The 27,350-nt window shown below is 52.1% G+C and overlaps 1 protein-coding gene across 2 annotated transcripts in view; it reads left to right on the top strand.

Annotated features, from left to right (window-relative positions):
* Positions 1–7,085: 7,085 nt before the first annotated feature.
* Slc6a9 (solute carrier family 6 member 9) overlaps positions 7,086–27,350 on the top strand; it is a 34,827-nt gene continuing 14,562 nt past the window's right edge. The window contains exons 1-2 of one of the 2 annotated variants that reach the window (XM_021160187.3): positions 7,086–7,310; positions 14,849–14,965. In XM_021160187.3, the coding sequence (XP_021015846.1) occupies positions 14,936–14,965 (30 nt within the window). In that variant the 5' untranslated portion in view covers positions 7,086–7,310; positions 14,849–14,935. Of the gene's footprint in view, positions 7,311–14,848; positions 14,966–21,696; positions 21,803–27,350 lie in introns of those variants that run through there. The other variant, XM_029476616.2, reaches the window with a different exon arrangement.

The raw sequence follows: 27,350 nt of genomic DNA, 5'->3' as shown, positions 1-27,350 counted from the left end.
AAAGAACACAATAGCCACATTTACTTTTTTTGTTTGTTTGTTTGTTTTTGGTTTTTTTTTTGGGTTTTGGTTTGTTTGTTTTGTTTTGTTTTGTTTTGAGACAGGGTTTCTCTGTATAGCCCTGGCTGTCCTGGAACTCACTCTGTAGACCAGGCTGGCCTCAAACTCAGAAATCTGCCTGCCTCTGCCTCCCAAGTGCTGGGGCTAAAGGCGTGCGCCGCCACCGCCTGGCTCCATATTTACTTTTTATTTTACTTTAGTGTGTGTGCGTGTGTGTGTGTGTGTGTCTCGCGCGCGTGCATGCGCTCAGGTTAGAGGATAAGCATGGATACTGGTCCTCCCCTTCACCTTGCTCCAGGCAGGATCTCCTTTTTATCATTGCACTCCATGCTCCAGGGTAGCTGGCCTGCTTCTGCGGATTCGTTCTCCTGTCTCTGCCTCCCATCTTGCCATAGGCATGCTGGTATTACAGACCCAGGCCTCCATTACTGCTTTGGGCATCCACGGAGGTTCGGAATTCACCTCGTCAGGCCAGTGCTGCAAGCACCAAGCACTTTCACCTGCCCAGCTGGTTCTCTGGCCCATTTTCTTTTTAAAGGACTCAAAAAAAAAAAAAAAAAAAAAAAAAGCTATCACTCCAAGGCATGTAAAATGCTTTCACAAATATCTCATGGAAAAAAATGAAGACCAACTCCATCTGTGGTACTATTTGCTCTACTTCCTCAAAAAATAAAAGTGGGGAGAGGAGAGGAGGAGAATTCGGCCCCCAGGGACTGTATCAGGCATGTGAAGCGCCATCCATCATGTATGTCATGGTGAGCGACACAGTCCTGGGACTCAAAGCCTAGTGGTGCTGGGAACGCAGGGCCCTCCGCCCTTCTCTCTTCCCACAACTCCACTAGCTGCAGAATGTCCATAATACAGTCACACAGTAATGTCCTCTGTCTGTCTGTCTGCCTGTCTGTGTCTCTACCTTTGTCTGTTGCCTCTCTCACACACTCACTGCGGTAGCTACTCTCACACAACATAAGTAACAAGCTGAACCATGTGTATGTTACAGATACAGTCACATAAAAGCCATAGAAAAGTCCTAACAGCCAACAGCCAACCTCAATGTGTCCAAACCAATTCTTACTGATTCATAGTCACAGACAGAGAGCCTCAATTTCACTCATGACCCTCAGAGACCAGCATGGCCCCTGTGTTAAACATGGTCTGCCTCAGGTGCCCATGTTCACACACACTCTAAGCAGTCTGTGCATACTCTGATAGCATACACTTTGGACACATGCCAGCCTGGGCTCAAGTTCAATCTTTACCACTGATTACTGGTATAACTATTTAACTTGTATGTCCTTAGCGCTAGAAAATGGAGATTACGTTTACTTTACAAATTTGATGTGAAGATAACAAAATAACCAGGCAGATGACAGTATGGTAATACTGTCTGACCCAGGGTGACCTGAGGAGTCACGGTAACTGCCATGTGTGGCTCTTGTCACCAGAGGGCACCAGGGCTCCAAGGTGTCTGTGGAATTTGTTGGAAGCAAATGTCCCAGGAAGGCTGGGATTCCTGGAGTTTGGGGATATGTGCAGACCAGGGAGGTGAACAGGTGTATCGAGGCTGGGAAGGGTCTGGGAAACCCAGCTAGGGCCCCTGTGTGATTCTGGGCATGCAGGGCATACGCCAGGAGAAGATCCTGACTGGGAGGGAGAATGCACAGTTCCCACACACCAGGCTCCCTTCTCCCACTCCCCCTCTGGGCAAATCCTTTAATCCCACACAATGTCGGGCTTCCGGGCTCCGGGCTCCGCCACTGCTCCTGGCACAGAGGAAGCCCAGAGACATGGGTTCCACGTCTCAGTAGTAGAGGACCTGGGGAGGCCAATGCTGGGAAGCCGACTCTGAGCACCAATCCACACGGCTCACAGAGACAGCCTTCCTTCCCTTGGTTGTGCCAGAACTTCCTGACCCTGCTGTCTTTCCTGGTACAGAGCCAGCCCCAGCTGGCCTTTCCCCTCTTCCAGCCGGCTCCACACCTGCTCCCCAGGGCCAGGCCCTGGTAAGAGGCTTATCAGACATGTGTCTGGGACAGATAAGACACACACCCCCTGTACCCTACATGTCTTATCCAGCCCTGCCTTCTCAGCTGCTTGGCCTTGTAGGAAGGCTTGCCGGCAGAAGGAACCCCACCCACCTAGGCAACAGGCCACCCTGTCCCCAGCCCTCCCTCGAGGGCTCTCTTCCCAGCAACCTCATTCCCTGTGATGTCATCACTTGGGGGAAAGCTTGGTCCATCATTCATGTCCAAGAGAAGCTGGGAAAGTGGGATCAGAAAGAAGTGCTCCCCAGGCACCAGGTCAGCAGCTGGATTGGGAGCAGGGGGCGGTGTCACAGGATCCTCCCCCAGGGTAGAGCTATTTTGGTGTTGGCTGCTTCACACATAGCCATTCCTCTTCCTGTCCTCCCCATCCATAGAGGCTCTGGGTTCATTGGGAACAGCAACAGTGGGAAGAATTTATCCCACCATAGGGAAGCACTGGGTATCCAACCTCAGGTCTGGAGCCAGCCCTGCCCTCCTCAGGGAGACTCAATATTTGGGAATCCCAGGGACCTTCCATCCCATTCCTTGGAACAGCACTGCGGAGGGAGGGATCATTGGAATGGCCAGTATGATGAACGTAGCACCATAGCATAGACTGCTGGTGACACACATTGACATGTGGATACCGCTCCTGGTGACATAACAGCACGGTATCTATGGCATGCCCATGGGCTCAGTATCACTGCCATGTCCTTGGCTACACGTGGACCCCAGACGGCCTCGTATTGGACTATACACCAACACTCCAACCAGGACACACATCAAGAGCCCCATGTGCGGGGGAGACCCCTCTTTCTCGGAGCCACGTTCTCAGAGAGTGACATAATTCTCAGCACTCGATGGACGCTCAGAAATATTTGGTTAAGTGCTCGCTAAATTTTACAGGTCCTGAGGAAAAGCCATTCTAACTGCGGCCCCTTCTCCAGGCCTAGGTGGGAGCATGGGGGTTGGGTGGGGGACATCTCTCACGGCTACCTCCAGCCCACTTCAATCATGGCTACTCCTCGGCTTACACCAGTCACAGAGAGCCACCTCTCCTCTTCTCTGGTGACCTATGCCAATGGTGTTCTGCAAGTTGGATGCCAGGAATGTTTGGACGTCATATACTTGTTCAGTATCATGAGTACAGATTTTTGAGTCCTCCACAGTGCTGGGAGTGCTGGCTTCCTTGGCATTGTAAGGCTCTGTTAAAGGCATTTAAGAATCCAGGCATTGACTGCTCTGGAGACTTGGAAGGCTACCTGGACAGGGCCAAGGTTGATGCTTCCTGTCTGCCTGATGTCATTTTTGGCCACTGAGGTCCTGCCTGGATTGACTTAAGCTGTCACGAGCGAGGGTGACATAAGATGACCCAAGAGGCACGTGGAGCCCCAGTGGAACTCATGGATTTAAACAGCTGTTCCACACTGGGTCACGGCAGGGAAGGAGTTGTGTAATGATGGTTGGGTTTCAAGTTCAAGAGAGGATGATTCTGAGAGGAAAGCCAAGACAGAATCCTCCTGACAATGCTTCCTAGCCCCCTAGGCTGGGACTGTAAGGAGGTAGGGACCACTAATCAAGCCATGCACAAATTTAAAGTACAGAACACCACCGATTTCTCAGTAGTGTGCTCTGCACACCTCTATCAAGGTGCCTCTAAAAGTGGCTCGAGGCTGCTAGCCCTCTTCTATACCTATTTGGGCTCTGGTTAAGTCCTCTGATACATACGATTTAATCCTGCTGGCTTGTTGGTGACAACAGACAGGCACCCGGCCAGCATTGGGGGATCTGCTGCTGGGCCCAGCCCTCCCAGGAAATAACTCTGTAACTCCAGGTTCCTGAGACACGCCTCAGCAAGCAGCGGGTGCGGTCCAGTACTGCCTGCCCACTTACTGTCCTGTCCTCAGGTAGCAGGCCTCTGATCTGGGCCCATCTTTCCTCCTGTCTATCAGACCTGACCACCGTCCTCTCCCACTGGCTGGCCATGTCTTTTCTTCCTGTGGGCCAGCTGCCCAGGGCGGGGACCTCCCCATGGAGCATGAAGGCCATCCCAGCTCTGACCTGGGCTAGGCCCAGACCTGTCTCCCCTGAGACTTCATTCTGATTGGGAAAAAACAGACACTCTAGTTCCCGTCTCCCAGAGGCAGCTTTTTACCGTGGAGTGTCTCCTTCAAGCCTTTCCTTAGGACCTACTGCGAGCGACTGTGTGGTTGTCTGAAGCTTGTACTAATCAGATGGATAACATACACACATCTTTTTTGCTTTGTCACTGTTAACTAGCAAAAAAACCTCATAGTCAGCATGCCCAATTTCTCCAAATGCCCCTCAAGATAAAAATCTTTTTCCTCAGCCGTGCGGTGGTGGCGAATGCTTTTAATCCCAGCACTTGGGAGGCAGAGGCACGTGGATTTGTGAGTTTGAGGTCAGCCTGGTCTACAGAGTGAGTTCCAGGACAGCCAGGGCTACACAGAGAAACCCTGTCTTGAAAAACAAACAAACAAAAAAAGAAAATCTTTTTCTTCAAACCCTGAACTTAAGCACTAGATTGCTTCTCAAATCCCAAACTTTCTGGTAATACCAATTCTGCATGCCTCCTTCTCCTCCTCAAACCTCCCTAGGCCTCAGCCCTGGGCAGACGTGTACCCTGGTATCCCTAAATCAGCTCTCCTTCAAATGGGTTCCTTAGAGTGGATAAGGGACCTACTTTTCACTAGGCCATTAATAAGAGATCGGTAGAAGAGAGGACTGCCAGAGGTTCAAAGCTGGCCAAGAGTACATAGCGAATTTTGTGCCATCCAGAGCTGCATACATGGTGGTCACTGTCTTAAAAACCAAACCAAACCAAACCAAACCAAATCAAATCAAACCATCCCAAAATAAACAAAAACCAACGAAACAACCCCCTCCACACAGAAAGCTCAGCATACAAGCTGTTAACCTCAGTACTGTGGAAACAGAAGCAGGTAGATCACTGAGTTGGAGGTCAGCCTAGTCTATACAGTGAGAACAATGTCAGCCAAAACTACATAGTGAGATGCTGATTCCAGGGGGGAAAAAAAGAAAAGAAAAGAAAAGAAAAGAATTCAGGGAGCAGAGAAGGGCTGTGTGTGAGGGGGCACCAGCAGGAGGGGCTGAAATCTGGATGTAAAGAGAATAAAGAAAGAAAAAGAAAAAAATTCAAAATAAAGTTTTAAACATTTTCTTAGAACCATCTTAATGCCTTTTAGGTCCACCGCATCCCTATAAGGTAGATGGAAGCCTCTCCCTCAGCCCCAACCTTCCCTTTACCTGGCGGCTTCTCCCAACAGCCTCCTGTCCATCTGTCTTGGGAAGGAGCCATTTTGGATAATCTAAAGAGGAGGCAGGCTATGAGAGACCATAAACAACTTGTAGAGGAACCCAAGTCCTGGTAGGGAAGATGAGAAGTGTTTAGATACTATCTGCGCAGATCCAGGACTTGAGCACACACACAACTACACAGCCTGCTGCAGGACCCACAGTTAACACTCCCAGAAGCTTCCACATAAGCAAACTCAAAGGCCACAGGTGCGGGGCGCGGGGGCGCACGCCTTTAATCCCAGCACTCGGGAGGCAGAGGCAGGCGGATTTCTGAGGTCAGCCTGGTCTACAAAGTTAGTTCCAGGACAGCCACCAGGACTATACAGAGAAACCCTGTCTTGAAACACCCCCCCCCAAAAAAAAAAAGTCCACAGGCACAACAGATTGCTTAGGTAGATCTGTGTGTGTGTCCCCTCCCTACTCTATACAAAACTCTGGTAATCAGTTCGTGGGAGACTATAAACCCCAAGCAGGCTTATAACTGCTGTGTTCACGGGCAAACTCAAAGGGACATAAGTGCCTTCCTAGATCTGATCAAATCTCGAGAATGAACAGATTGTGAGTTCCATGACAGCAGAGAGCAGTGTATAAGAAGGTAGTTCTGGGAAAAGGTAGTTCTGGGAAAGGGCTGTGGTTGAGCCGTGGGGTAGAGAGAGGCCGAACTGAAGGGAGTGTGCTGGCTGCTGTCTTTTTCAGTGATTATAAATTAATAAGGTGGCTTCTCACACCAGTTGATCTTGTGCGCGGCTTTGACATGGATGCGCCTGCTCTTTGGAGACTGGATGTCAATAAACAAGCAAGTTTCCTGGCCGGAAAATGGTGAGAACTTGGGGCACAGAGTGGAATCCGGAGCCTGCCTCTCCAGACCAGGCAGGGCCTTTTGCAGAGCACCTGCGAAGCAACAGCAGTCCTCTGGCAGTATTGTCTGGTTTGATAGAGGGGTGGCAGCTTGCTCAAGGTAAGCAAATGTGGCAGCCTGTTTCAGATGCTAGGCACCACTGCCAATCTGGAGCAATGCACTTCACGTGGGTATGCATTAGCTCATTCTCTCCATTTTGCAGAGGAGGAAACTGAGGCTCAACAAAGCAGCTTTTGGCAGAGACTGCAATCCAGGCACCTGAAGTAGGCAGGCTCTGTGGTACAACTAACCAGGTAGGACTGATCATATCAGTGGTGGAGAATTCGGGGAGAAAGGGCTCCCCAACCTTGCAATTCCAAGGAGTGGGCCCCAGGCTTTACTCAGCTGTGCCCACAGTCTCTAGCGGCGCTACTGCAAAGGGAACGGAATTTGCTCTTGACTTCTCTCTAGGGGGAACGCAGGCGCAGAAGGCCAGGGGCCTGGCGGGCTAACTGCAGCCCCAGCCCCCCAAAGCGCCCCAGGCCTTTTGGCTTCGTTCCAAGCCTAGCCCGAAGGGGAGGACATCTGCTTCCTCCAAGTGTCCCAACTGAAGGGCAGAGAGGCAAAGGAAAAGGGGACTCCTTTGCCGAGCCCCACTCCCAGGGGTTCGTGAGGATCAATCATCAGAAAACTAGAGCCACTTGTAATCTTATTCCCTGGTAGGAGGAGCCTGAGTAGTCGGCACGCGGGAGGGAGGAGATGGGACCAGGGCGGGGGAGGGCGGCCAGGGGAGCCGCTCAGGGAGGGGAGGGACTTGGCTAGGTTTCTCAAGCCTTCTTCACTCTCCAAACTTTCACCAAACTCTTAGCCCCCGCCTCCCCGAAACCAAAACACAACAAGCTCTGGAGGAGCGGCAGGCAACGCGGCGGGGCGGGAGGACTGGCGGCTGCAGAGAGCCTCGGGAGGCTGATGCAACTTTCCCTTTAAGAAAGCCACCTGGGCGCACCGCGGTGCGGACCCAGCACGCCTGGGCCGGGGGCAGCAGTATGGTAAGAGAGCTGGGGGAAGGGGACTTTGCGGCCCGAGCCTAGGTCTGTCAAGCCGTCGTTCTGGGCGTTTCTGTGACTCTGGGAGGCTGAGCCCCAGGATGTGTTTGGATGTGTGTGTGGTGCGTGGATGAGATAGCGTTTGCTTGCGGGCATCTGTGGCTAAGAGTGTGAGTGCTCGCACCGGGATGTCTGTCTCGCCGCGAAGGTCTGGGTAGGTGCGTGAGTCTGTGTGTCATCGTTGTCACCAAGGAACTAAAGCAGACGGGAGGGAGGGTGATTTCGGAATGGAGGGGGTGCGCTGCGTGCCGACGCCGGCTCGGTCGGAGGCGGCTGGTACGGGGCTGTGCGCGCAGCGCCGGAACCGAAGAGCGTCTTCGGTCTTTCTGGGGCGCCAGTGGGTCTGCCGCGGCCGGGAGCCGGCAGCGGGGTCTGTGCTCCGCGTGCAGCCTCTCGCCCCACCTCCTCTCCCAGCCGAGCTGGCTACCTATCTGGGCGCCGCAGCCGGCGGCCTTCCTAATCTGCCCGCCCACTCGCCCGCCGGGTGCCGGTTCCCGCGCGCCCGCGGTTCCTGGGAAGCAGCGAGGAAGAACCCCAGCGTCCTCCGGTTCTCTTTTGTCCGCGGCTCGCGTGGCTGCAGCTTTGAGAAGGGATTGCGGGGCGGAGAGTGGTTTGGGGGGACTGCTACTCTGGGGGGGGGGGGAAATCCACGCCCTGCCACTCGAGCCTTCACTCTAGCCTTCCTTCTGGGCATGCTTGCAGCGAGTGCGGCCGGCCACAGGTGAGGCCTGGTTTCCCGCAGCTCCAGGGCGCCTGCCCCCAGCCTGTACCCCGCAGCAGGCAGCCACACACGGGCCGGAGCTGAGGCCAGCGAGCCGGGAGGGGGCTTGCCCGCAGACCCGGGAGGGGCCGAGGACGGGCGGGGGCGGGGCAAGGGGGCGGGGACCTCGGCACCCCGGTACTTTTCCACCGCGGGGGGCGGGGCGGCATCCTCCACGCCAGCTGAGAGGCGCACACGTGGTGGCTGATGTAACGCCCGCCCCCCAACACACCTTGCACACTGATTAAAGCGAACCGGTCTCGTTTCGAGGAAGTGGGCACTCCGGGCGGTGCCATGACTCCAAAAGTGACCGCGCCCCACACTGCCAGCCCGTCCCGGGCCTTCTAGTCCCGGCCCGGCAGCTACTTAAAGGGGCCGCACCCCCTCTCGGGTCTGTTTTCCTTAGGCCACGCCCCTCGCCAGTCACTCTTAAAGGAGCGGCGTACCCACCTAGCACTCTTGACAGCTCCCTCACAAAGCCTGTTCAATTTTTTTTTCTTGTTTTTTGCTTTTGTATTTTGAGACAGAGTTTCTCTGCGTAGCCCTGGCTATCCTGAAACTTGCTCTATACATCAGGCTGGCCTTGAATTCAGAGATCTGCCTGCCTCTGCTTCCCAAGAGCTGGGACTAAAGATGTGTGCCACCACTGACTGGTTCCTGTTCTATTTCTTAATTGAAGCAAGTCTGAGGCTATGACTGTTAGAAATATAAGGGATAGAGGGCAAGGAATGGGCAAAAAGAACACCTAAGATAGAGACATCTCCAGAGTGAGAGGCAAAAGGTTAGAGAGTAGGCGATAGGATTGGTTAGGGACTAGCGGAGAACATTGAGCATGCCCAAGTGTTTCAAAGACTTCAGAGAAAACGCTCCCTTCCTCCTTATGTTCAGCGGGACTACAGTAGTATAGTTCTCAGGATAGAGATGAACCACACCTCTGCCCTGGCAGACCTCGTGTGGACAGAAGCCAGCATCTTGCTTTTATTGCATTCTTGAAGGGTACCATGGAAGGGTCGACTGCAGAAGGAGGAGGAAGGCTTCATGAAGATAATGGCATGGGGTCTGGTTTTGATATTGGTAGGCAATATATTGACCAGTGAAAACTGGGGACCAGAGACCCTTACAGAGGGAACTATTGCCCGAGCAAAGGTGGGGAGGCAGGAAGCCTCTGAGATTGCAGCAAGTAGTTGGCTTGGTGCCCCAGACAGGAGACTTTATGCATACAACACTGTCCTAACAGTGAATAGGGACAGTGTTTCCTCCCTCCAAATTGTGAAGTACTGGAGACCTGTTGCCTCCAGTTACTAATGAGGGCTTAGTTCATATAGACCCCTAAAATTGGTTTACCTAGGGGCTGGAAAGATTGCTCAGTGGTTAGGGAATCATAAGGGGCTGGCTGGTCTTCCAGACGGCCAGGGCCTGTAGTTCCTGGCAGCAGTGTCAGGAGGCTCACAATTGCTTGTAACTTCAGCTTCAGGGAATGTGATATCCTCTGTTGGCACTCTCCCAACCTCGATTCCACCCCTGTATTATGCATTCACACACATACATATAAATAAAAATTTAAAAACTGGGTGGTGGTGGCACTCAGGACTTTAATCCCAGTACTTGGGAAGCAGAGGCAAGCAGATCTCCTCGGTTTAAGCCAGAGTGGTCTGCAGAGCTAACTCTCAAACAGTCAAGGCTACACAAAGAAACCCTGTCTCGAAAAAGAATTAAAAGTTTAAAAAAATAAAAACCAAAAAAAAAAAAAAAAAACTTAAAAAAGAATCTGCCTGCATACTGCCCTTGCAGGGGACACACAGGTTCCCAGCAACCATGTTGTGGGGCTCATAACCACCTGTAACTCCAGCTCTAGCAGATCTGCTCCCTTTCCCTGTACACACATAATTAAGAATACAGATAAATATATGTTTATAAGTTGGTCCACCTGGCTGCTTCCTGCTCACCAAGAAATCAGGAGCTTCACCGTGGGCACCTTCATGAGGGAGCCAGAAGACCAGTTCTACACTCCGTACTCCAGCCTTTGGAACCACAACCAAAGCAATGCCTTCCCTCTTTGGAGATGTGTGTGTGTGTGGGTAATTTGACAATCCCATTTTGTGACCCTCCTCCCAGCATCGGTCTTGGGGGCTCACACTCAGCCCAAAGCCTGTCTGTCCACATCAGACCTCCTCTCCTATCTTTAAACCTGCAGCATCTTATCCCTGGGGCTGCTACCAGCTTCCTCTCATTGCACCAACAGTAGGCAGAGACCCTTCGTTTTCTCTCACCACCCGCAGGAAGTCACTTCATCACCGAGTTCCATCTCATTACTGTCTCAATCTCTCTTATCGTGTCCCCTTTCCTTTTGCCGTCATCAACCCCCTTCCTCTCTGTCAGAGCTCATCCCGGGGTCCTCATTGATGGTTTTCTTCCACAACTGCTTCAGTGTTTCCCTGCCATTTTATCTACACGGATGCATATTCCCTTTCTGATATTTAACTGTGTGTGTGTGTGTGTGTGTGTGTGTGTGTGTGTGTGTGTATGTGTGTGCGTGCGTGTGTGCGCGCGTGCGCAGGGCCCACGAAGAAGGCATCAGATCACCAGATCCCTGGAACTGGAGTTACAAATGGTTGAGAGCCACCTGTAAGTGAGAAGCAAACTCCAATCCTTTGACGGACTAGCCAGTGCTCTTAACCACTGACCCATCTCTCTCTCCTCCCCCTCCCATATGGGTTTTTTTTTTTTTTTGGTTGGTTTGATTTGTTTTGTTTTATTTTGTTTGTGAGACAGGGTTTCTCAGTGTAACCCTGGGTGTCCTGGAACTCACGCTGTAGGCCAGGCTGACCTCGAACTCAAAGATCCACATCTACCTGTCTCTAAGTGCTGGGATTAAAGGCATGCACCACCACACCTGGCTGTTCCCTTTTTTGTTTGTTTGTTTGTTTCGAGACAGGGTCTTTCTATGTTGCCCAAGCTAGTCTCATACTTGTGGGCGCAGAGGACCCTACCTTCTTAGCTTCTTGAGTATCTGAGACTATAGACAAGCACTACCACACCCAAGGAACTGTGCTTTCAGAATGCCCCTTCCAGCAATCCACTCTCCTCCCAGCTGTTCTGCCTGAAAGCCTTTAATAGCCACCGGTGGCGGCGTCAGGACTAAGATGGACATCCAGACCCAGAAGGTTCTTGTTCTGCTTGTCTGTTTTGCCTTCCTCTTGGGCTACCAGAACTTTGCCAGTTTCATTTTCTGCAGTCACCTCTGCCCTCTCTGCTTCCTGCCCACTGCCAGTTGTCCTTTTGCCCAGAGAAGCCTCACCTGCTATGGAGTTCACACAGAGAGTCCCTCCAACAAACTGTTTATCCACACGGGGATTACTTAGCTTGACTCCCTGCTGTCTTTCCTGGAATGCAGGAAGGTAGAGACACCTTTGTGTCCTTGGTGCCTAGCACAGGTCTGCCCAGAGCAGACCTGCAGTTACCATATGTGAACAAATGAATGTAGCTGTAGGGAGCCTTAGAATGCCCACCTCTGCCCCAGCTAAGCAGCTCAGGCTATGCAAAACCCTAGAAGGGGACTGAAACTTCAGGGTTTGAAGAAGATGAATGGTTGGAAAGGGAGGAAAATATGGAGAACTTGTAATAGACACAGAAACTAGGCAGAGACAACTCTACACTCCCCGCCCCAGTTTTAAGGGAATTCTCAGCTACATTCTCCAGACTGAGAAAAGTCAGAGTCAAAGAGGTCAGAAAACGCCATACCTAGTGAGTACCTGAGGCCAAAATCCAGCCCAGACCTATCAAATCGCAGACCTGCCGTCTTCATTATACTCTGCAGTGACTATGACCTGCTGCTGCTGGTCGGTGTTATGCCATGTCTGGGTTGGAACAGGTCTGGGATCGGAGTGTTCCAGCTCTTCAGCACCTGGTGAGATATGCCTGGTGTAATGTAGGCATTTGATGGGTGCGTCCCCTCCCCCCTGCCCCCCACTGCTATGGCTCCAACCCAGGGCCCCAAGCACAGCCTCTGACCTCTAGTTCTCCACTGATGCCTTCTGAACATCCAGATGTGCAGATGGATGGGGCCATTCCCTGGAAATGGTAAAGGCAGGAGAAGCAGCAAGGCCTCATACCCTCTCATCCTTCTGGTGCAGATGAGGTCATCTCTCTGATCCCTGCTGGTGCACAAGCCACCCGAGGGCAGGGACTGCCTGGGTGTGATCCACAGTGTCTGGTGTAACTTTGCTCAAGCCTTCCAGGCTAGGTGTTGGCCTCTCTGGGTCTCTTCAACTCTAAACCTCAAGAGAAGTGCCAGAGTAGCCCCGGGAGACAACTGTGGATGCAGACCGACCGAGACCATTCTCCGTTTACGGGGATGCCCAGAGGACTTGACTTCCAGCCCAGGAGATGGCCCATAACAATATTGCCCACCACAGCTGCTATCGTCTTTGTCATTATTGGTCCTTGGCAGAAAAAGAGGCAGCAGCATTGGGAAAGTCAGGTCGACTTGGCAAAGGGTTGACTGATTGAGCAGGACAAAGGCATGATTGCCTTTTGAGGGGTACAGCCCTCTTGTGACTGTCACCAAAAGACCAAAGCCAGGAGCATTGACTTCTTTAAGTGAACACCTTTGAGAGAGAGTCCAGCCCTAGGCACTGGCTGCCTACTTATCCCTTATCCCTGCCCAGAGAAGAGGAACTCAAGCCAGGACAAAGAAGCTCATGAGTCAAGAGCTGATTTGTATAAGTAAACAGTGGCCTACCTTTCCTCTGGACTTCTATGACTTCCTGTGGGTGAGAGGTGGCCCTTAACAGGTGGCTATTGGTAAGCAAGTGACCGGGCTCTTTAAGTCTTCCTAAGGTTGATCCCTTTCGAGACCTAGTCTGTCCACACTTGGCATTGATGGTGTGAGCTTCGCCATGTGTCTCGCTCTTCCCATCCTCCCTTCCTCCTCTCCAGCTCACTTGTTCACCGCATGGCTCTTAGATGCTTCCTATACAATCCCAGGTTGGCAAGACCCTCACTCCAAGACCTCTGGACTCACCAGGTCCCCTTCAGTTTAGCTCAGCCCGTCCTTGCTAGCTGACCACTGTGCCAGGACCTAGGCCCAGAAGAATAAAGGAAACTCAGTTCTAAGCCCTCAGGTAACCACTGACTCAGGGCTGATAGGCTTCTGACCAAATGTATGTAACATGAGATGATAAGGACCTAGTAAAGATTTGTACAAACCAGAAAGGAAGAAGACGCATGCTCGGTCTGCTGGAGAAGTGTGTCGGGAGGGCCACGGAGAGGAGCCGGCATTCAGGCCCAGCAGTAAAGGACTTGTAAAGTTTCACTTGCAAAGTACCATTGGAGGGACCGTGTTGTAAAAGCAGGAGGTGTGACTACATCTGGTGTGTCCTGTATGACTAGTGACACTGCCAAAAGTCCAGCCACCCTGGAGCCCAAGCTGAGTGACACTAGGGTTGGAGGCGGGCATCGGGCTTGCCTGACTGGGGAGGGAGTGCCACTGATCCAAGCTGAATGCCCCCCCCCTCTTCCTGGGGAAAGGTTGCAACCACTCACACAGATGATGAAGGACTTGGACCCCATCCCAGTCCTCTGTTCATTTTTTTTTATCTTTTATAGGATTGGGCATCTGGAGAGTCAAAAATAGACCTTTGCCCATTGGGACAGAAAGCCTGGAGAATAAGGGATCTGGGGGGTGGGGGAGCTGAGAAGGCAACGAGGAAAGGGCTGAACCCCAGGGTCATTCAGAAGGGAGTTGTATCAGGAATGGCCTGGCAGACAGAGGGAATGGGTACTGAGAGAGGGATGTTAGGTTCTTCTAGCTGGTGGTGTGGGCTCTGTATCAGAGTCCAACTCTGTTCAGACCACAATGTCTGCAGAGGCCTTGTCTCACGGAGACCCACAGGCTTATGCTGGGATACTGTGAATCCCTAGCTAACAGGCATCCTGGGGCCAGCTTACCTGGGACATCCACTCTGGATATTGGTGCTGTATCATACTCCAGCCCCCATTGCCTGCCTCCTGCCTGGGAATGGCTTGGGTTGTGAAACCATCCCATCCTCAGAAAGGTGTAAGAAGAGACTCCCACTTCTGCCATGCAGCTCTCTTCAGAGACCCTGCCATTCTGCCTGTCTCTGATGCTGGGACCTGAATTATCATCAGAGGCTCTGCCCCATGCCTTTCTGTGTGTCTGCCTGTGGCATTAGTAACTTTTCTATTGTCTATTTCTGTTTTGTCCCCTCCAAGGGCTTCTCTATGTAGCCATGGCAGTCCTGGAACTCACTCTGTAGACCAGGCTGACCTCGAACTCACAGAGATCCGCCTGCCTCTGCCTCCAGGGTGCTGGGGTTAAAGGTGTGCGCCACCACGCCCAGCTTAGTAATTTTTCTTTTTTTTTTTAATAAAATTTATTTATTATTATAAAGTACATTGTAGCTGTCTTCAGGAGCGCCGGAAGAGGGCATCAGATCTTATTATAGGTGTTGTGAGCCACCATGTGGTTGCTGGGATTTGAACTCAGGACCTTTGGAAGATCAGTCACTGCTCTTACACACTGAGCCATCTCACCAGCCCAGTAATTTTTCTAATAAACTTCTTAGTCGTGGTAATCCCTCTCAGACCTACTTATCTCCTCCCCCTAAAACAAAACAGAACCTCTTACATAGTACTTGTTCTGGAGAGCCCAGAGGGCCTGCCTGGTCAAGGACCTTACCTTACTCTGTTTTCTCCACAGCTCTTGAGGCCTGTTGTCTGAAAGGCACTGAACGCAAGAGTCTGCAAGTGTGGTCCAGGTCTCCAGATCCCCCAACCCACTGCCACCATGGTAGGAAAAGGTGCCAAAGGGATGTTGGTGAGTACAGGGTCCAGACTTTAGGGAGGAGGGGCTACTATAAACACTGCCTGGGAGACCTCCTACCAACTATTTGCCTTGACATGGGGGCCTAAGAGATTCTACAGGGCCAGGATTGGCACTACCAGGGCTCCCAAGTGCCAGGGCTGCCCCAAGCCCGGGCAAGCAGCCCCTTACTCAGCAGGTTAGATAGCACTGGGCTCCAAGCCTGCAACTAGGCAGGTTCTACCACAGACCCAGCAAAGGCCTGCCAAGGAGCTGAGGCCTTTTATCCCATCCTGATCATAAGAGGTACTCTCAAGTGGACACAGGCTGTCCTGCTAAAAGGACAGTAGAACACTCGTGATTGTGCTCCATGCCCACCCAAGGCTGGGCATGCTCAGACCCTGTTCAGTTTCCCCCCACTTGTCTGCGGCCTTCACACTGCAGGAACTAACAGATGCCTTCCAAGGTTTCTCAGGTAATTCCATTCCTCTACGTCTCCTGCCACAGCCCTTCCTTTGCTCTTAACCTTGGAGCTCAAAAGAGGGTTAAGTCCCTCCACACCCCCACTTTTTGAGATAGAGTCTCGCTGTACAGCTCCGGTGTCCTAGACTCCCTGTGTGGATGAGAGCTGTCTGCTTCTGCCTCCCAAAGGCTAGGAGTAAAGAGAGGTTCTGATTCTTTCTCCAGCCCTGTTCAGAACCTCACTAGTCTCTGTCTCAGTCCCTCACGGCTGCTCTGAACTGAACCCCTGAACAGATAAAGATGCACAGCTGTGTTTGGCCCTGGGTCGAGTTCTGGAGGAAGAAGTGAGAGTCCCTGGTAGATGGGCCAAGTGGGACGGGGTGCAGGAGCTAGAAGAAAGTTGCAGATCCTGTTCTCGAATGCTAGGTTGTATGTTTCCCCCTTTGGATCTTATTTCAAGGAGAAGCCAAAATGGGCAATTATTGAGGTGGAAGCCAGTGACAGCCCCCCCCCCCTTAGCAGCCCCCACCCTATCTGTGCCTTCTACTGACTTCTATATTCAGTTAAAGGCTGCTTGGCTTGAGGTCTCTACTGAGCCCTCTCCAAATGAGTTCTGTCTCTCACCAAAGATTTCTGTGATTCGAGAGCTCTGGTCTGGGGAAACAGATTGAGAGAGGTTCAAATCCTTTCTCTAGCTCTGTTCAAAGCCTTTAGCTACCAGCCCTTGACCCAGCCCCTCAAGTCTGCTCTAAAGTGACCCAGCCCACCCCCTGTTGGAAGTGTACCTGGGCCAGTCTGAAATTAGGATCTCAGGACATACACAGATGGGGAACCACCCCACCTGCACACTCGGTAGCGTGGATTCTGTCTTAAGACCCAAAGAGGATCCGACCTTTTCCTCTGAGAAGTCTTAGATTGTTGTAGGCCCAAGTGAGAGGGTATGGCTCTGCCTCCTCCTTCCATGGAGATTCTGAGCCAAGTGAAACCCTCTGAACATGAACATTCCATGGCTGCACTTTTTTTCTCCGGCATGACCCTGGAAAGGCTAGACAGACAGGAGAAATGGGGGTAGGAGTTAGGGTGCGTGGGCAGGACAGAGAAGCATGAATCATGAGGTCCTACAATCCCTGCCCTGGATGAGCTTCCGGGGACCCTGTCCTCTGCTGGCTAGCCGGGCCAGTCTGTCTGTGGGAGGGAATGCTGCCTTGGGACTACCATTCCCAGCACTAGGATAGCCTAAAGATAGCTGAGGCTTGCTTTCTTCAGGGCCCTCTGCCCTTTGGCTTCTGCCCATTGCTGCCTTTGAGGCTCATAGCATCTGTCCCATGGGCACCCCCTGTAGATGCATTTATTCCTGCCTCCGTTCAGATCTGCTCATGACCTTGGGCTACTCTATTCTTGGGTCTGTTTGGAACAGATGCTGCCTCGTTCGTTCGGTGTTTGTCTCTAGGATACAGCCTCAGAGGTATACTGGGCAGCCATCCCTGCCAATCCCCATTCTTCTCTCTAACCCGAGAGCTAAGTTAGTACCTCTTGGTGTTTTCCTAAGGCCAAGGGGATGTGCAGAGGGAGTTCCTTCCCAATAGGCTGTTTCTTGGGATGCCAGGGGAGGTCGAAGGAGGGTGTCGAGGGATGTGCACGTAAGCTGATGGCCCTCGGATCTTTCTGGTTCTCTCTGGAAGTCTCATTCTGCTTGTGCCCTGTTTTGTAGAGAGTTGACAGCCAACATCCTACTGTGGAGCCCTTGTTTCTCTTATCCTTTGCCCCAAGTCTGAGTGTGAGGAGGTGAACCTCTCAGGGCTCTTCTGTGATATCCCTGGTACTTCTGCCTGGCCTCTGGAGCAGGTGTCCCAAGAAGAAGCAAGTCACTTGCCAACACGTGCCCGGGTCCACATGACTGTTGCACGTGTCCCTCCCCCCACTTTCAGCCCAGATGGTCTCTGCCAGGCCAGCTCAGCTGCCTTCCTCACGGCTCAGTGGCTGCTAGGATGGGACCGCAAGAGAACCCAGCTGGCCAGGGTGCCTCGAAGCAGGGGAGCAGCTGGGACGCTTGGGGCCACAGGGGGTAGATGAGGCAGTCGTTGCATGTAGACCTAGAGCCTCTGTACACGTGTGGGGCAGGACTATGTCTCCAAGGACAGGAGATAGAGGAGGACAGCCTAAAACGGGCCACACAAGTACCCCGACCACCCCAGTGTTAGCCTCACCATCTCACGCTAAGTTTCCATGTCAGCCATCTTGGTCAGGTGAGCCTTACTTTTCCCCATGTCTTTAAACACACCAATTGACTCTGACACTGCGAAGCTTCCCAGTCACTCTGACCCCAGGGTCCTTCGTGCCAGAGTTTCTAACTCCCAGAAGACTCTGCAAGTGCCACAGGCCACCCGAGACTGCCCCACCCTGACCTGTTCCCTTATATTTTGGCATGAGAATTTGGGTACCTCCCGTCTGCAGCATCTATGCAGGTCCTGGCACACAGTGGGTACTGGCTCACCAAGCCTAGCCTTGGCATTTAGCAAGTGCTCAACTAGTACAGGCTTGGCACACAATGGAAGATCACCAAGCAAAGAGGGCTTAGCACACATCGGACACTCCCTTGGTAAAGGGCCTGACAGGGTTGGGTATAAGTCTCAGCATGTAGTCAATGCCTAGCTAGTATAGACTTAGCACATGTTGGGTGTTCCCCTTACCCCAGGGCTCACTACCCAGTGGGTACTCATGGAGCATGGTGCTGGGTACACGGTGGGTATCCAACCACATCTGGTCCTTTCCTAGAACAGGATTTGGTACACACAAGTTATTCATGTAGTGAAAGACCCTAGACAGTAGCTCACACAACATGAGCTGACACACAGAACTCTCAGTATTGGGGATGGCACATAGTAGGCACTTTTCTGACAGAACCAGGGGAGCACACAGTGGGTGCTTTCCTAGTACACATCCGGCATATATGCATTCTTCAGGCCTTGGTCTTGGCAAACAGATATTCTGCTATTGCAGGTCCTAGAGTACAGCGAGTACTTTCCTAACCCAGAGATTGCACACAGTGAGATTTTTTTTTCTCAGTACACACCTGGATCACAGTGTATTTCTTTCAATCTTATGCTTAGCCCTCAGTGGGCGCTCTGCTGACACAGGCTGCAGCACATAGTACCTGCTTTCCTAGCCTAGGGACTGACACATGCAGAAATTCTCTTAGCTCAGAAACTACACATGCAATAGGGAAGTGACCTTCTAGCCAAAACAGACTAGGCAACAGTCTCCCAGAGGTCCTGACGTGTAAAGGCTCTCCGTGCAAACTGGACTATCACGGTCCAAAGGGAAAGGGACCTGGCTTCTGGATTTCTCTAGTCTTTGGTCCCTCCCCGCTCCCTTCATCGTCCCTGTAGCCCGTCTTCTCAGCTCTACAACCTCTTCTCTCATACAGCTTTTGCTAGCCTTCCCCACACCCCACATGCCTTAGTCCCAGCTCAGCAGGACCTTCTCTCTAGAGCCATAGAGGACAACAAGGTCCCTAGACTCCTTGCCCCTCTGGAAACGTGCCCACTCTTATTAAGAAAAGTCACAGGCTGGGGCTGGGGGAGTCGGCTTCCTTAAGTGGGGATGGAGCAGCTGGATTCCACTAATGAGGCCTCATTACGGCCAGGGCCCAGCTGGGCTGCTGCCTTCTGTCCCCATGGCCAGAGCCAGGGAAAGCCATCCAGCCAGGGCTGCCTGTTCTGGGCACTCAGCCCAGTGCAGGGCAGCCAGAGCCCAGAGCCCACCCTGGGTGGAAGTGGACATTTGGGCATCATGGGTGAGTGGGCCTTCCTGGAGCCAGTGGCCCAGCCAAGGCCTTGGCCTTCAGTCCGTGCCTGCAGGAAGCCAGGGCGCGTCTAGGGGTCTTACTCCATGACACAGACCCAGCGAGCAGCTGTGTCAGTGGGGTCTGAAGCCACTCAGGAGACTTACTTATGCAAGGTCCCCACAAACTGGAGGGCAGAGTGTTCTGAACTCACAGGACTCCTTTAGAGGCCAGTGTTAGTAGGTATGGAGTGTCTAGGCAGAGGCTGGCTCATAGTAAGCACCTGATAGATGCCATCTAAATATGATTACCAATGCTCACTGGCTTCAGTAATGGGTACACATCATCCTAGCTTAGGCAGAAACTGAAAGCAGACAGTTGAGCAAGCTTCCTCGGGTTATATGTCATGAGAGACTGGACATCTGGGGTTTGAACCTAGGTCTGCCTCATTATTTGTTTTGCCTGTTTGGTTGGTTTGGTTTTTGAGATAGGATTCCTCAGCCTTTGATGTCCTGGAACTTGTTTTGTAAGCCAGGCATGCTTTGAACATAGAGATCAACCTACCCCTGCCTCCGTATTGGAATCAAAAGTGTGCTTCACCCCCACATAGCTAGCCTACCTGATTTTTAAACCTGTGCTTTTTTTTTTTTTTTTTTTTTTTAAGATTTGTTTTACTTCTTTAAAATCATGTGTCTGCTGGGGTCGGGAATATGTGCACATAAGTGCAGGAGTCTGTGGAGGCCAGAAGAGGGTGTCAGCTCCTGTGAGACACCTGATGTGAGTGTTGGGACCCAAAGTTGGGTCTTCTCTAAGAGCAGTATGTACTCTAACCACTGAGCAATCTCTCCAGTCCCAGACCCTATGCCATTATGACTTTTTTTCCCCCTAAGCAACATTCCCCCGTGAGGTCACGCTTACAGGTTCCCAGGAGAGCTGTGCTTACGCCAGAATTCATTCATGTGTCTATTTGTCAGCTATTTGCTAAGACCCCACTGTGTGCCAGGCCTTTGAAGTCCTAGCAATCTCCAGAGGGATGTGTACCTTTTTAGAACCAGAACAGTGTGCCTATCTTCTCAAGTCTCTGGCTTATGGTGTCTGGGGACCAGGGAGGAACTGACCAATGCGTATGGCCTCAGAGGAGGACCAATCACATGGGTTACATGATGGAGGCTGACACACAGCACTCTCTTAGAACTGGATATGGCACACAGTAGGTATTTTCTAACCCAGAACCTGGCACACAGGTCAGGTGTGGCTAACATCCTCTGTAGTCATGAGACATTGCTGGAATTACCCAGCCTACTCTTCAGATGCCCGGCAGTGCAGCTCAAAACTCCACAGGTCCTTATTCCACACCTGCCTCCCTTGGTCTGGACCTTGTAATGACCATTGTCTAAGTCATTGCTGTTTTTGTTAAGATAATGGCACAGTCACTAGGCCCTCATCACAGTCTTCTATGAAGATACCCCATCATCTTGGTTCATTGGGGAAAATCCTTGGTTCACCAGAAACAGGTGCAGCCATGGGACCCTGCATGTCCTAGTCATGGGACCCCGAATATCCTAGTCTTCACCACTCATTTATTCTAAATACTGTTTGCCGTGGACTGCGCCCTCCGCCTTCCTGTGCCAGCACCATCAGCAGATCCTATAGGGAACAAAGCAAGCCCAACACTCTTCTGTAGCCACCTGCCCTTCTAGGAACCCACTGATACCCAGCCTGCAGGCTCAGCCCTAGAGGACAGCTCTTTGAAGGGATAAGCCATTCCACTGTCCTGTCCTATGCTCATTCTGCATGCGTGTGTGTGTGTGTGTGTGTTTCTTTTTTTTTTTTTTTTTTAATTTCCAAAATACTTTCACTTTCTTTTTATTTTTTTTTATTTTTTTTAATTTTTAATATTTTTATTACATATTTTCCTCAGTTACATTTCCAATGCTATCCCAAAAGTCCCCCATAGCGCCCCCCACTTCCCTACCCACCCATTCCCATTCTTTTGGCCCTGGCATTCCCCTATATTGGGGCATATAAAGTTTGCAAGTCCAATGGGCCTCTCTTTCCATTGATGGCCGACTAGGCCATCTTTCGATACATATGCAGCTAGAGACAAGAGCTCCGGGGTTCTGGTTAGTACATCATGTTGTTCCAACAATAGGGTTGCAGATCCCTTTAGCTCCTTGGGTACTTTCTCTAGCTTCTCCATTGGGAGCCCTGTGATACATCCAATAGCTGACTGTGAACATCCACTCCTGTGTGTGTGTGTGTGTGTGTGTGTGTGTGTGTGTGTGTTTCTAGTTACTTGCTGAAAACAAGGGAACACCACATCAGCCCATGCCTCGTTCTCCAGCTCCGGAGCACCCTCGCTGGGCTGCATCAGGACTGGCCAGAGGGGGAGGGTCAGGGAGGGGGTAGGCTGAGCTTGGGGAGGAGATGAGGTGAAAGTAATTGCCGCTGCCCAGCCCGGCAGTGGGAGAGGCAGGGGATGTGTCGTCAGTGTCGTGCTGGAGCTGGCAGAGGTGTGAATGATCGGTGGAGACACGCGTGCCTCGAGTGCTCGTCCCGGGATGGCTTCGGCTCAAGGACCTGTGGCCACCCCTTCCCCAGAACAGGTCAGTCACCTTCCAGAAGGTCAAGGCCCCCTCCCTGGTACTAGGCAGGCTTGGTGGCTAGGTTGGTGGTGGGGCAAGGGACTAAGTGGTCTGTGCCAGGAGGGGCAGGCACAGCCAGTGAGTGAGACAGACACCAGCCAAAGTGACCCAGAAAGCTGGAACTGCAAAGGAGTGCAGGAAGAGTTAGTTGTGTGGTGGGGGTGAGAGGAGGCGAGTGGGGGTGTTAGGGCTCCCCCAGCCCAAAGACCTGCTGAGAATCTGCCCCGAGTATCAAAGCTACATTGTCCCAGCTCCCGGGGAGACGGGCCGGAGGTGCCCAGGAATTGTACTAATCAATACAGCCTCATTGTCTGAGCCACGGCAGTTACTCCTATGGGAGAGAGGGTGTGGGGGGACAGGGAGTGTGGTACATGGGCTCAGTGGTGAGAGCTGGGGGGAAGGGGACAGGCAGAAATCTCTGCTGGAAGGAGAGAGACCCTTTGGAGAATTTGCCAATGTCCAGGGCAAGCACCCGCATGGGGTGGGAGCTATATATCCCCAGCCTTGGAAGCTGAGACTTAAGGAAAGATGAGAGACAACAGTACAGCTAACGGTGGTGAGGGTGAGGGTGAGGGGGCTGGGAAGGCTGCCCTTCTCCCCTGGAGGACATCCTGACTTGACCTTCTAAAGGCAAGAAAAGGAATGTCCTCCGAGGCCATGTGGGCTGGCTTTGGGGAATCATTATGTAGGCTGCTCTCAAACTTCAGGACTGCCTAGAGCCAAGGAACCAGGGCCACTTCCCAGAGTACCATCCTGCTGCCAACTGATGAGGCAGAGGCTGCCCACAGCTGCCTCTGCGCAGTCTTCCAGGCTGCCAGGCTTCTCCAGGAAGGAAGGTGAGGGCATAGCAGGGCCTACCCAGCAGCCTCCATCACTCTCTCCAGGACCTGGAACAGAGCCTGGCATGCTTAGGTTGCTGGTCTTCTGTCAGCTGCCTGCAGAATTGGCAGGTCACTCTCTGTCAATCAGGGCTCTGTAATGAGCCAGTACCAGGTATATCCCTGCCTCTCTTAGCTGCCATATTCGGGCCTGGACTCTGCAGGCGCCTAAAAGGGGTCCTGGGAGGGGCCTGGCATTGTCCTGAGCATTCTTTGAAGTAGAATACACTCAGGATGGGACAGGTTTTTTTTTTTTTATCACTTCTGTTCCTCCCCCACCCCTCCACCCCACCCCACCCCAGCCTCTGGCCGTCTCACAGCTTCACAGCTGGGTTTTCCCCTCTCACCAGAGGCCAGAGATGAGGTCTGTGACTGAGAGTCTTGGTCCCACTTGATGTCCTGCAGGTGAAGGATGAAAGCCTGCTATTGCACATGTGCTGCCTGCGAGCCGCTGTGTGCCCTGATGCCAGCAGGAGGCACATGGGAGAACAGGAGCAGGGGATTGCCTTGGGCTACTTTAGGGTCTTCTGAGGCAGCACTGACTATAATAGCTGCCCTGCCTCCTTTCCCCACTGGGGCTCTGAGCAAGTTGCCTGTGATCTGACTTGGTTCCAAGTCAGTCTGGGTTGTGAGGTCTTGCCTGCTCTCCTCCGTTGAGTTTGTCTTGGACAGACTTCATCCCATGAGCAAACCCTGGGGCCAGAGAGTCCCGAACAAGAAGACTGCTGGGTCCCAGAGGAGCCGGCCTGTCAGGGCAGCTCCAGAGTTCTTCCGTATCCACAGAGGGCGGGCAGAGGGAGTTCACAATTCACAAAAATATCCACTGAATGCTGACCTAGGAGGGGGGGAGTCCCCAGGCAGAGCAGAGGCATAGCCCAGGTTCTGGGGCTGGGCTTCTGAGTCCATGTGAGGAAGAAGTGAGGGGCTCCTGCCTCATATTGGCTGGCGTTACCTCAGAGCTGGGCCTGCTTGCTCTCCCTTGATGCTTCTCTGCGTTTTCACATAACACTTGTTTGTTTGTTTGTTTGTTTTAAGGCCAGATGTAGTGGCTCACACCTGTAACCTTAACATTCAGGAGGCCAAGGCAGGTTCACTGTGAGTTTGAGGCTACAGAGTGAAAGTTTGGGGAGGGGGAGCAATCTACAAGGCTGGTGGGCACTAATGGGAGGTGGAGGTGGAGAGACATTCAGAGATAGTTGAGTCTGAGGCTATGAGATCGCTCAGTGCATAATAATTCACAAGACTCACGACTTGACTTTGATCCCAGGATCCCAAAATGGAAGAAGAGAACCAGTTCCTGAGGAGTTCTCTGATCTTTATGTGCACACTGGGGCACACAATACACCTACACACACACACACACACACACCTACACACCTACACACACACCTACACACACACACCTACACACACACACCACACACCTACACACACACATCTACACACACACACACACACACACACCTACACACACCTACACACACACATACACACACACCACACACCTACACACACACCACACACCTACACACACCACACACCTACACACACGCACACACACCTGCACACACACACACCTACACACACACACACCTACATACACACACACCACACACCTACACACACCACACACCTACACACACACCACACACCTACACACACACACACACCTGCACACACACACACACCTACACACGCACACACCACACACCTACTCTTTCTCTCTCTTAGTATTAAATATTTAAAAGGTGTTGTTGTTCTGTTGTTGTTGTTCTGTTGTAAAGGAATAGCTGGAGGTAGAGCCATGGAACATTGGGAGACCTGAGGAGGCTGCCGGGGCTAAGCCTACCAGGCCTACAGTAGTCTGTCCTCGGGTTCTTGAAATAAGGGGCACTGAGATACCCATGGTAGAAGAGAAGCCCCAAGGCTTCTAGGGAGCAGGTTCTAGACTTTCTAGGTCCTAATCTTACACTTCCTCTCTTGGCCAAGCCTGGAGCAGAGTGGAAGATCCTGATGCCAACAAGCTCTTCCAGCAAATAAGCCGGGCAGAGGTCTGTGTAAAGGACTCCCATGAGCGATTGGACTCCGCTCAGACAGCCAGGTGCAGACAGTGGGCTTGTTTACCTAATAGAGACCACAGCCCTGGTGTGAGGATGAATACCTCAGCCTCCATGGCTGGCTCTGAGAGTGTATCCACAGAGGAGTGCATTCATGTGTGTGTGTGCATGTACGGGGCAGTCAGGCTTCCCCACTCAGTTGTGGGACGAAAACTCTCAGTCCATTGTGCCCAGCCTGAGGGAGCTTAAGTACCTGGTAAAGTACCCCTTTCCTGAAGAACCGCCTACACAGGCCGTGCTCTTCCAGGCAGTGGACTTTCAGAGAGCTGCCAGGAGGGGTGGCAAGGTACAGACAGAGTCAGAGGAACTTGTGTGCCAGATCACAAGGGGAATCCCACCTCAGCTGTCACATTCCCCACTAAAGAGTGAGCAGGTGGGAGAGGGGAAGGGCATCGAGGGGCAGCCAGGGTGACATACAGTGGGCAGGGCAAGACTGGAACTCAGCCCATGCAAGTACTTAGGCAGTAGCCAGGCAGACAGTCTGGGTCAAACCATGAGCACAAAGGGCTTCTTTCGCAGGCATTCCAGAGCCAAAGGAATGGTTAATATTAGTGACGAAGAAGGTCAAGAAAAAAGGGAGGGTCTTAAAATAGGAAAGATGATTCAAGGAGGGAAAGAAATTATACAGCATTGAAAATATGGAGCTGGGCTAACCCTGTGGTAAGGTGTTTGCTGAGCAGTTGTGAGGACGCACATGTCCCGTCCCTCCCCCCACCCCCCCCGCCACACGCACGTAGGGGAGTGAGAGGGAGTGAGCCCTTTCCTGGATTGATTCGCTGGGACATGGAAGGCTCTCCAGAGGAGAGTTAGACAAAGAACAGATTTGAAGCACTCAAGAAGCCCCCATAGAAAGGTGGGCTTCCTCTGTCGACTGAGAACTTAGACCATCTAGCTACTTAAGATGAACCCAGAATGGAGACCAGGGGCCCATGATGAGTGAGGCTTCTCACATCGGTACCACCGTGCTATTGGGATGAGCAAGAGAAGGAGACCCTGTCTTCAGACAGCCCTAATTTCATCAAGAACTTCTTGTCAGTGCCTAGTGACAGGCCCCGGTCAGGCTCCTATCCTGGGGCGTCAGCTTCCCTCATTGCGTGCTCTGTTGAATCAGTTAGCACACGGCTCACTGATGTACAGGCTCAGTGGTATTGGTCTTGCCAGCTAAACCCTGACTTTTGAGGACTGGAGGAGCCTATGACACATGGCTGGGGACTTTACACGCGCCCACCCCCCACCCATCAGAGCAGAATTCAGGGATTCAAATGTAGTCCTGCAGGACTTAGTTGGAGAGGCCAGGAGTCTGTTCCTTGTGGTCCTGGATCAGAAGAGAGGCTTTGAACTTAGTTTTGGAGAGATGAGTGTCTTTCGGGGGCCTCGCCCTTTCCTTGTCCTGGACCCTCAGTTGTCCCTTTACAACGGGAACTACTGTCCTGTGACCCGACCATTAGACTCCAGAGCTGCTACAGGCCTGCATTGTGCTCCTAAGTAAACAAGCCCAGAACAGAATAAAAGTGTTATTGTAGGGCCAACAGATAGGAGCCCTATGTGGCTGATACTCGTTTGGGTGCAGATAAATCACCCCAAGCAGGCCCCATGCCCTTCAAAACATGGTCCCTTGGCCCTGTGGTATACATACACCTGCCCCAAGATCCCTAGAGGTGGTGATGTCAGATTCTATAGGGGGTGTGTTGCAGAAGGCATACCAAAGCTGGCGCCACCATCTTCCAGCGCACAGTGTGCCTCCACGTCCCTTCACCAGCCAGCCTTGCCTGGACCTCACCCTGCAGTCTCTGTTTGGACTCATGTACCTTTGGGGCTTTGAGAAACTCCATTTTGTGATCATGCTATAGTTGTATATAGGACAATGTGTGCTTTTTGTTTGTTTTGGGTTTTCAAGACAGGGTTTCTGGGTGTGTAATAGCATTGGCTGTCCTGCTATCTGCTTTGTAGACCAGGCGCTGACCTCAGACTCAAAGCAATCTTCTTGCTCTGTCTCCCAAGTGCTGGGATTAAAGGTGTGTGCCGCCATGCTTGTTGATAATGTGCTCTCAGTTCACTAATGCTTTCTAACTCTGTATTGTTTCCAACTGAGTTGACATTGCCTGGCACATAGTAGGGAATTTGTAAGTCTTGATATTTGGTGAATGAATGAGTGAATGAATGAATGAGTGAGTTAATGAATGCAGATGCCTTTAGCTTGCCAGTTTGCGCTGGGTGCTCTGGGAATGAGTCCCCCTCGTCCCCCTCCCTAATTCCTGGTGCTGTGCCCTACAGCCTCCTTTGAGGAACTGAAGGGCAACATTTTCTGAGCTGAACTGGATTCACGGGACAGTCCTCCCCACGATTCACGGGACAGTCCTCCCCACCAATGGTGCTCATCTACCAGGCCTGGGTGCTACTCAGATCTGCGTTCCTTACAGGCCTTTTCAAAAGGCACCGAGGCCCCAGTGAAGCCATTCAGCTTTGTCTGCCAAAATTAGGGTCTGAGAGTGTGTCAGAGGACAGGCCACCTTT

This window comes from Mus caroli, unplaced genomic scaffold (genome assembly GCF_978045245.1).
Source record: "Mus caroli unplaced genomic scaffold, Mus_caroli_1 scaffold_6, whole genome shotgun sequence".
Lineage (NCBI taxonomy): Eukaryota > Metazoa > Chordata > Mammalia > Rodentia > Muridae > Mus > Mus caroli.
This window is presented reverse-complemented; position numbering and strand designations above follow the sequence as displayed.